The sequence below is a fragment of the Urocitellus parryii genome, chromosome 1 (assembly GCF_045843805.1).
Source record: "Urocitellus parryii isolate mUroPar1 chromosome 1, mUroPar1.hap1, whole genome shotgun sequence".
In the NCBI taxonomy this organism is placed as follows: domain Eukaryota; kingdom Metazoa; phylum Chordata; class Mammalia; order Rodentia; family Sciuridae; genus Urocitellus; species Urocitellus parryii.
In genome coordinates, this window is record NC_135531.1 from 5,110,854 (window position 1) to 5,121,542 (window position 10,689).

Here is a 10,689-nt window from a genome sequence, read left to right on the forward strand (position 1 = left end):
ACCCCAGTGGCCATTTGGTTATATTTCTTCCCTTGAGCCCACATTTTTTATTTTTTTCCTCTTTGTTTCAAATGTGACAGACTTGTCCAAGCCCTGCAGAATTATCAGGGGCTAATTCTTGTGATTATTAAAAGACTCTGCTGACATGTGGTGTGTCAGCCACATGTCTCCTTCATCACCCAGAGGAACACAGACCCAAGTTCTCTGGTTGCAGCACCATGGCCCTTCAGATGCTTCAAGACTGTCCATGTGACTTTCACATTTGGATCTTAGCTAATTAGAACTAAAATACAATAAATTTGAAATCAAGTTTGTTTTGAGAGTATGTCAAAAGTAAGCTTTATACACTCAGTAGGACTTGTGATCTCCCTGCTGCCTTGGTCACCACATTAGCAGGTATACATTCATCTTCCATGTGTGCTGCACATGCAGATGCAGAGACTTCTTGCTGGTACCTATTTAGATGGAAATATGTTACCCAATAAGGGAATGTGGGAACCAAATGGTTGCTAAAAAATAGAGGAATTCAGAAGAGTTGTATCAAAATATAAACAGCCCAGAAGTGGAAATGAATAAAATGTGCTCAATTGGGCATAGTCTCAAAACAGTTTTGCTGAAGTCCTTGGTTCAACCACGATTTCCATTCCTAGATGTGAAGCAGTAAGGAACACAGGAGGGCCAGTGCTAACAAATCCAACCGTCAAGTGACATCTGCGTTTCTGGAAATTCTGATTCCAGTGGCAGTTTCTTTATGAATTCAGGAAAAATGTTCATACTGTGGACTAACTCTTTCTAAATGGTAAAATCTTTTTGAGAATTTGAAAAATTAGGAGAGGGATTTTAAGTCTGTTAATACATGTTGTCTCAGAGGAAGTATCTATGGAATTTTTGAAAGATTTATATTTTTTGTAGCCATGGTTTAAAATATGGCTTTTCCTATTCTTGTTGCCATGGTTGTGATTCTGTATTTATTTAAGAGGGGAAGTGGGATTGAACATGGCATGTCTGGTGCTCAGCAGAAGCAGCCTCTGCCTTTAGTTCAGGAAGGTGAGCCATGCAGATAGCTCCTCTCATCACTTGCATAAGAACTCTTTAATTAGATTTTATCACTGGGGCTGTGAACTTTGTCTGGTTGTCCAAATTGCCTGGGAAGCTGTATTTAAGATGCCGATTCTTAGGTTGCTCCACCCAAGGCTCTTTCTGATGGTCTTGTGGAGAACTGGGTCTTCAGTGCCTTTCATGGAAGCCTCTGATAACATGGACTTGGAAATGATGGTTGCCTCAGTAATAGCAATCTGTTGCTGGGTGTGGTGGTGCACACCCATAGTCCCAGTGGCTTGGGAGGCAGAGTCTGGAGGATCACAAGTTTGAGGACATCCTCTGCAACTTTGCGAGACCCTGTCTCAAAAAGTAAAAAGGGCTGATGTGGTTCAGGGGTTAAGTACCCTTGGGTTCAAAAAAAAGCAATACACGGGTTTACATGTCACAAAACTTTTAAACAGACAATATGTAAATGTGTACTATAAAAAGTAGCCCATGTGAATTGAAAAGAATTTGTTAATAGTTTATCCAAGAGTGAGTATGTAAATTACATGAAGAAAACACAATTTGTATTTATGTCAAACTAAGGCTACTTTGTTCTTTAAATCTTTAATAGTCTTGTTTTTGAGTGATATCCAAATAATTTATGCCATATTTAATATGTATTATTTAATGTAATATATGTATATTTATAAAATTGATATTTTACAATTTGTATTATAGGGAATAATATATAATTAACAATGTATAACTGATAAGTAACTGATAAATCCATATAATAAAATGATAAGACTAAATATGTATATGTAGTTCTAAGGATGGATAGTTAGAAAGGACAACATTGAAATTTGGAGCAGAGTCTGGACACTTGGGTCTGCCAATGGAGCTGGCAGGCTTGCCGGGGGATAGGTATGGAGGAGGCCGGGTGCAGCTCATCTGCAGCGTGCTGGCAGGCTGAGGCTGGGGATGGTGCTGAGCTTTGTCCCACTCATGTTTTGGTGCTTCAGTGTTAGGCACTAAGGCCCATGCAGCCAAGCTGTTGCTGCATGGTGAGATCGCTGGTCATGAGGGTAGAGGGAGAAGGCAGCTGAGGCCTGCAGTTCAGAACTGCTGTGGCCTGAGAAGGAAAGTTGTTCCCCACCCCCTTGTCTGGAATGGCTGCTGGCTGAGAAACTCTGTTATTGAAACTTCTTGTCAGGTCTAAGGCTGACCATGACTAAAGAATTTCATCAGTAATTAAGTTGGTTGGCCTTGATATAACATTGCCAGCTGAGGTCACAAATTAAGCATTCATAAAATAAAAAATTATCTTTATTCTTAATTCCAAATGTGCAAAGTTCTAATTAATGAATCTTAATCCATGGTAAATAAAACAAGCTTGTGTAGTGTTGTCTACTGTTGAACTGAGGTATCAACATTGCTATTAGAAAGTTGTCATCTGTGATTACTAACTGGGTTTACTTTGATTGGCCTTTTCTAACAATAATGTGTCCAAGACCTTCTTGTGGAATACCTGAGTGGCTCTTGACTCAGAGACGTGGAAGAGTGACAGAACCACTTCTAACCTTAGCACTCCTCGTTTCTTGGTAGATGAGACCTAGGAAGGTCAAGCCCTAGACGAGGTTTACACAGGGAAGTTAGCAGAGCCATGGCAGAAAATTGCCTGGCACTGGATTCAGTGGAATTTAAGCTGCACAATGCCCCCAGAGAGCTCATTAAATTCTGAATAACAAGGCCCACCTGCATTAACTGGAACCTACCCTGTAGCAATACACTCCATCAGATGTCAGAAATAGCCCTGACTTGATGCTTCTCTTCATTCTCCTCTCAGGTCTTTCAACTGCCCTTTGGAATTTCCTCAGCGCACCCTTTCATTAGCATAACTGGAGCCAAAGTCTTGTCCTCATGGTGATTCTTCAGTTCACCAGAAGATTTGCTCTCCCTGCAGGCTGTTAGCTTTTCTCTAGTGGCCTTGTCATGTTATGGAGTAGGTGGTCTTTGACAGTGAGGTTAGCTTCACACTTCTGTTGGTATGCTACTGTAGCTGAGTGGCCTTGGATTCCTTCACATCTCTTCTGTGGGGGACTTTTCTTCCCATCTGTTTGGCAGATTCACCTGTCATCTTTGTTAAGCCATCATATACTTGGGTCTTTTTCCCAAAACAGTCACTCAGACTTATGATTTTATCTATTTTTTTATTTATTTAGACATTTATGAAACCAATTTTATTGAGCATATTAAATTGAATGAAAGGGAGCCATTAAAACATGATGGGGTATCATTATCTGAAAACACTTATCCTGTATCTGAATGATCCCATTGCTACATTAGACACATGTACCTCTCTCTGCTATCAGTTATACATTAAGTACCCCAGCATGCAGGTAGCAGTTTGAGCTAATTGCAAGAAGCTATTTAAAAGTGATAACAACCACTTTAAATTTGTGATCTCTGAAGTACATAACTTTTTACATTCATCAAAAGGCTGCATAAGAAATTATGGACATTTGCGGTTCTCATCTTGGACTAGGAATTATCCAGATGTTCTTAGATCAGTGGATATTCACTGAATATCTGCTGTATATCGCAGGACTCAAGGTGTATGTAACAAGCACTAGACATGGTTCCTCTAGGTGTAAGTTTCCTAGGTATTATAGCCTCAGTTTCTCTATATTCAAAATCGAAATGTAGTTCACGTACTGTATTCACAAATCGACCTGTGTAATATTGGTAGTAGTGAGGGATAGCATGGTCATTGAACAAGCATTCAATATAGTATTCTCATAGAGGTACATCCAAGATATCTTCCAGAACCTTCTCCAATAAGGGAAACAGTGAAAAGAAAATGAAATCCTTGCTTGCTGGAGGAGATGGGGGGATTTTGGCCTGGAACAAACTTGCATTACAGGACACCCACTGGAATAAAGGAAGGATTGCGGTTTCTAGGAACTCCATGAATTGTATTGTTCTTCTTGATTGATTGGCTTGACCTGTGACCTAGATCACTGGTTTTCATGCCTTTCGGTCTCAAGACCTCTACATACTATTAGTCACTATTTATTTAGAACTCAAAAGAATTTTTGTTATTCCAGGTTATATCTATCAGTATTTACTATATTAGAAATTAAACTGAGAAATTTTCAAGATATTTATTTATTTAAAGTAAAAAGTAATAAGCTCATTAACATAAGTGATATTTTAATTTTGTTTTAAAATACCATGTTTCCGACACCAGCAAGAGAAGCTGGACTGCACTGCTGGTTGTACCTCCTTTCTGTCTGCTTTGTTAGAAGGTGGCCGTTTTCTCATTGTCTGCTCTGCACTTAGTCTCTTGCAATCTGCTATTCGGGTTATCTATATGAGGTAAATTTAGTCATGTAGGTAGTAGTTGATTAAAAGGAAGAATGGGAAGAATAATTTTAATAGCCTTTTCAAATGTTTGGATAATTCTAGGTTCTAGATGTTCCTCTTTGATATTACAATAACATTCAACAAATAGCAGTTCATTTTTTTTTTTCCCCCTTTTCTTTTCTTGCCCTTGTTGAAGCTAAAATTTACAGGTTAGTTGCAGTATGCAGTCTGAAACCCCAGCAGTGAATTTCTCATACTCTTTCACTACCATCCACTGGCCAAGTTTGCCCAGTGAAGGTGTCCACTTGCCCATTGATGCTGTGTCCTCCATTGATCACTTGGAAGAAAATGATTTGTACACATCTTCCAGGTGTCAACAATAAAAAAAACAAAAAGAAACTCCCCAAACCCACACATATCATATCAACATTGTTCTCTTAGGTAATATGAAAGTGACTTACAGAAGTTGTCCCAGAATTCTAATTATGCTCAAAGGCTCCAAGTGTTGTCATCCAACACAAGAAAGTTTCACTGAAGTTACAGCTCACTTTGTTCATGTTTGAGAAAACATCTGCAGTTTCCCACTGTTATTTTTCGGGTGAAGGTGTCATTGTGTCATTGTCTGGGAAAGCTGCCTTGCTGCACTGTATGCAGACCCCTGTGTGCTTTTCTTCAGATTGTGTACTTTTTGGTCTAGATCTGTTGAGAGTGCTGGTGACTCTTCACTGGGGCTTTTCTTAAATGAAAATGGGTCTTCTGGCTGCAAGCAGCTGGTGATGAGAAATGGCCCCTATCAACGAGGTGCCTCTTTTCTGACCTGTGCTGGCCGCAGTTACTGATCTGCTGTTGTCTTTGTACCATTGTCCCAGTGCTGAAGAGAGAGAGTTTCCTACCGTTGGTGTGGGATCCTTTTGACTTTGAGGCCTCCCAGGACTCTGTAGCCTCGATAAGAAATTGCCTCTCTGTATTACAACAGCAGTTAGATCAAAAGCATGTGTTTGGCTGGGACCACAGTCTTACATTTGACCTGTTAACCTAATAGAAGTCAGCCATTGACATGTGACCTGCTGAAACATTCTCTGCACTATGTCAAATGCCATTTGCTATGTTGTAGCTGGACTGAGAAGCTGCACTTTGTCATCCTGTTGTGGTAAAAGCAGAGACAGTTGGCCATTTTGTTGACATCCCTAGGTTTTTGTTTTCTTTCCTTCTTTCTTTCTTTCTTTCTTTCTTTCTTTCTTTCTTTCTTTTCTTTCTTTCTTTCTTTCTTTTTCTTCTTCTTCCTTCTTCTTCTTCCTCCTCCTCCTCCTCCTCCTTCCTTCTTCCTTCTTCTTCTTCCTTCTCCTCCTCCTCCTTCTTCCTTCTTCTTCTTCTTCTTCCTTCTTCTTCTTCCTTCTTCTTCTTCTTCCTCCTTCTTCTTCTTCTTCTTCTTCTTCTTCTTCTTCCTCCTTCTTCTTCTTCTTCTTCTTCTTCTTCTTCTTCTTCTTCTTCTTCTTCTTCTTTCTTCTTCTTTCTTCTTCTTTCTTCTTCTTTCTTCTTCTTCTTCTTTCTTCTTCTTCTTTCTTCTTCTGTCTTCTTCTTCTTCTTCTTCTTCTTCTTTCTTCTTCTTCTTTCTTCTTCTGTCTTCTTCTTCTTCTTCTTCTTCTTTCTTCTTCTTCTTCTTCTTCTTCTTTCTTCTTTCTTCTTTCTTCTTTCTTCTTCTTCTTTCTTCTTCTTCTTTCTTCTTCTTTCTTCTTCTTCTTTCTTCTTCTTCTTTCTTCTTCTTCTTTCTTCTTCTTCTTTCTTCTTCTTCTTTCTTCTTCTTTCTTCTTCTTTCTTCTTCTTTCTTCTTCTTTCTTCTTCTTCTTCTTCTTCTTCTTCTTCTTCTTCTTCTTCTTCTTCTTCTTCTTCTTCTTCTTCTTCTGTTGTTGTAGTGCTGGGGATTGAACCCACAGCCTTGTGCATGTGAGGCAAGCACTGTACCAGTTGTTGGCACTCCTGGAAGACCAATGTACTCCATGAAGTCTTGCTGCCTTGCTGTTCACCCATTTTCACTTAGGAGCAGTCACCCTTTTAACTTTAGTTCAGGGTTCTTAGCCAGAGAGCACTAAGATCACAGGAACAAATCAAAATTCATACAAAGAATGATCAGTATCTCACCAAGGACTCTCTGTGTTTTGTCTTGTTTGTTTTCCCTAGGTCGCTTGGGCCAATTGGGTTTGAAGGAAGGATTTCCAACTGCTGTGAAAAATATTAGTTCGGTTATTGGTATGTTCATACAACATGCTCAGGATGAAGGTAAAACTCTTATATATCAAAATTGCTTTCATATCTCTTGAGTTTCTCTTACTGTCTAAGCTTTTTTTTTTTTTTTTTTTTTTTTGAGTCTCTACTGTGTGCCTCGCTGTGTGCTTGTACATAGGGAAAATGAGATGGATGCTCAGTGTTGCTGTTTGTGCATGTGAGTTCCATGGTGTAGTTTGTTTTTTTTAGTAGCTGACCCTGTTGGGCAGTGTTCCCCTAAGGAAGAAAGTGCTCTCTTCTCGCTCTGCTTCTGCCTCAGACACTCTGTCTGAGCCCTGGGTCTTAATCTTGAACCTCTGCAAGGCCTCCTGCTCAACTATGTCCTGACCAGCTGAAGTCACATGTAAAGCAATGCTGCATAGTGAGGGACCCACCATTGTTGTGTGCTTAGCATCAGAAGAGGATTGGAAAGCTAGAAATCCTGCGAGCAATTGCTGTGCTGGGATTTCTGTTATCATTTACATATTACATAGCATATAATTTTATGTCTTACTCTTGTGAGAAAAGCTTAACTCAAAATAACCGTTACAAGTGATATATCTAGTTTCTGTTTTGAGTATTGTGCAATCAAAAAATAATGTAGTTAACTTTTCATCAGAGAGGCACAAGTGACATCTTAAATACTGCATGACACACAAGGTGATCTTAACATGGTAGGTCTTTGTCTTGAGCTTTCAGAGGCAGGTTTGCTGTGCTGAGCTGGTAGAGCGCAACCTGAAGGTGGCTCCCTGAAGCACCCTCCTGACTTCAGGGTGGCTGCTGAGGGGTGCTTTCCTTCTGCATGAGCATTCCTCATTCCTCCCTTACACCCTCATCGTGCTGACGAGAAGGATTCTAGCCCAGAACAGCCCCAGAGGGTCACCTTGCCAATAAATGAAGACTTGTCCTGTTGCTGGGTTAGTGAACCTAGAAACCAAGCAGCCCTAACCATGAGGAGAAAAGAGCCGCCGTGGGCTGTGGCAGATTACGGGATGGCACTGCCCCGTCTTGTGGCATCCACTACCAGCCACACCCACCCTCTGAGGTGGATGGCACCACCCTTATTGCATATGCCAGGCCTGGGGGAAGCATAAGATATGTTCTTAGGTAAGATATGTAAGGAGCGGTGCCTTGGCAGCCCTGTTTACCCAGGTTTGCATGACTCCAGAGCCAGTCTCTTTAAACAGCATTACATATCTGCCTTTATATAAAGTCCTTTTTTTTTTAAAATCTGCTTGTGTTTCACTCATATGGCATTTTAATTTGAGCCATGGCCATTCTCTGTGCCATGCTCTGTGCTTCTTTCAATATTTGCAGGTGTGGGGGTGGAGAAGGGGGGTGGGTAGTAAAAGCATCAGTTCTGCTATTATCTTAAACATTAACATTTGCATGTGCGGTGTGTTTATGTTGTTTTTTAAATACAAGTTGAGCATCCTTAATCCAAAAATGTAGGATATGATACCATAAGTTTCTACTTGTGTAGAACCATGAAACATTTCCGTGCACAAAATTATTAAAAATATTGTATAAGATTACCTTCAGGCTTTGAGTATAAGGTGTGTATGAAACATAAATGAATCTTGTATTTAGACCTGAGTCCTATTCCCGAGATATCCAATTATTTATATATATACATTTCAAAATCCAAAACAGTCTGAAGCACTTCTGGTCCCAAGCATTGCAGATAAGGGCCACTTAACACATGTGTCAAGTGTCACTCACAGAAGACTGAAATACAATTAATAATAAATTTTAACTAATCCCTAAAATATTTAAACTTAATGTAAATAAACCCTAACTAAATTAAGTTTTAAGTAAAATAAACTAAGTAAAACTGCTAAATAAACTGCTAAAAGAGAACTATAATATTCTACTATGGTTTGTAAGTTAGATAAGATCCACAATCCTGCACTGTAATCCAGCATATAAAGTGTCTCATCTTATTGCATTTTTTCACATCCAAAGTCCATTTAGGAACACTACTAGTGGATATTGAATAGATTCATATTGGACAGATGTTAGGAGCACCTTGTCTTCTTAAACTTAAATGTGAGTGCTTTCTGGAACTGCTCTGGGCAGAGAAGTTCTGGCTCTCTCCCCTTTCCCCCACATGGCACTCCTCAGGACACAGCCTGTGCCAGGAGTTCCAGGAGCTAGGGTCAGGTTGTTTTTCCTTTTCATTGTGGATAGTTCTTAATAATTTTTTTTTTTTTTTTTTTTTTTTACTGTGGGATCTTTCTTATGCATTTAATTTTCATTGCTGGCAGAAAGAATTCTTTATCTGAAAGCATTCCTATAGATTATAACATTAAAATTTTGAGTAATGGATACTGTCTTACTTTATGATTGATTTAAAATTTCTCTTCAGATATACCATGGGGAATACAGTTAGCAGCTGTGTATGCTCTTTGTGACTTGAGTCCCAGCAACCCAGTGGAAATTTCCAAGATCCTAGAAGCTTGGCGGAGACAGACCTCCAGCAGCATCCCATCTGCAGTCGTCAGCTGCCTGGAAGAAGTCGGCTCCCTGAGTGTGGAGGGGCTCAGCTGAAGGCAGGGGCCGCTGCGGCTGGAGAAGTGCCTTGACACATCCGCTGTCCGTACACTACTCAGCTTTAGGAATACAGCGTGAGGTCCAGACGTGAAGTAGGTAGAGTGGCAGCAGCCCTCCCCAGCGTGGGCAGGGAGAGCAGGCGGCTGTGTAATTGTTCTTTCCTAAACCACATACATTTCACTTTGGCTGTTGTGATCATGTGACATGGATTGTGTAATTGTGTCTTGGTCAAACAACAAACACTTGAACCTAGCCCTTTTTTTGCTGCAGAAAGTGTCCTTTTAGTGGCTTTTAAAAGTTGAGTGGCATTTTATAATGAATTTAACAATATAAAAACAAGATTTGGTTCCTGGGCTATTTTGGGCTTTATGCTCATATAGTGACTAGGAAGAAACAAATTGGCTAAAAAAGAAATAAAAGAGTCTTCCGCTCTCTTAGCTGAAAATGGGCTACAGAAGTTTCTCTCAAGATGTGTTTAATTGACCACAGTAAAACATTGAGAGCTGTCAGCAGAAATTTACTTTACTGCATCTTCTTCATATCTCTAAAGGTTCTTAAGAATATTTAACTATATATCAGGAAGGGAACTGAACCATAGATGTTCCACTGCAGGTTTTTGTATCAGAACATGTATATGAGTGACTCCGCGGTGACCGCAGCAGAGCTCTGTGTGCTGTGTACATACGGACAGTGCTATGATGTGTCTCACATTGGATGATATTCCACTTTCGGAATTTTAGTATTTGTATATAGAAAATGGGTTTAATAACTCACCGTGATTCTGATTTGTCTTATATTCATCATTTCTTAAACCTCTTGTATGTGTTTTTTATAATAAAAAATAAAAGTAAGCCATGCACATTGTTGTTATGATTATTAAAGTGTGACACTTGGCATTTCTCTACCAAAGATGAAGAAAATACTGTAAACCCAGGCCAGAAGGAAACGGCCATCCCTTAGGAGCCTCGCCTCTTGAGGCACAGGTGCTGCACTGCCAGTGCTGAGCTAGTTCTGGGCACTCACTGAGCGGGTGCTCCGTGTTGATGCCAGGTAAGTGCTGAATGGCTCTCAGGATTTGATTTGTTTTTTAATTATAATTGCTGCCCTTTTAAAAAAATTTCATCTGACAACTCTTCTGCTAATCCTTCTACCTCTTTTCCTAAGCATCACAGATGTGGGAGGCCAACCTTATGGGTGACTGAGTTACACTCCCCAGCTGGGTGCTGAGACGCTCAGTCACAGAAATGGGTGTGTCTTGCTACAGCCCCATGGGTGAAGCTATGCTCACCTGTTCCTTTGTAATATAACCCCTTGCCCTGTTTAGGATAGAATCTTCCATGGAAGTGCCTTGTGTGTGTCCCCTCCTCTTACTGTGCCCTTGGGTGTGGCCTACCCAAGTGTCAGTCAACCTGCTGACAGTGGACATCATGAAGATAGACTCAGCCCCTGAAACCTGACCCCTTGCCTCATTTGAATAGCTTC

General features: G+C 40.2%; 1 protein-coding gene across 1 annotated transcript in view; it reads left to right on the forward strand.

Annotated features, from left to right (window-relative positions):
* The window catches only part of Ice1 (interactor of little elongation complex ELL subunit 1), a 50,201-nt gene extending 40,148 nt beyond the window's left edge, over positions 1 to 10,053 (forward strand). Inside the window, exons 15-16 of the mRNA XM_077791404.1 lie at positions 6,571 to 6,669; positions 9,023 to 10,053. Coding sequence (XP_077647530.1) covers positions 6,571 to 6,669; positions 9,023 to 9,204 — 281 coding nt within the window. The 3' untranslated portion in view covers positions 9,205 to 10,053. The remainder of the gene's footprint in view (positions 1 to 6,570; positions 6,670 to 9,022) is intronic.
* The last annotated feature ends 636 nt before the right edge of the window (positions 10,054 to 10,689 follow it).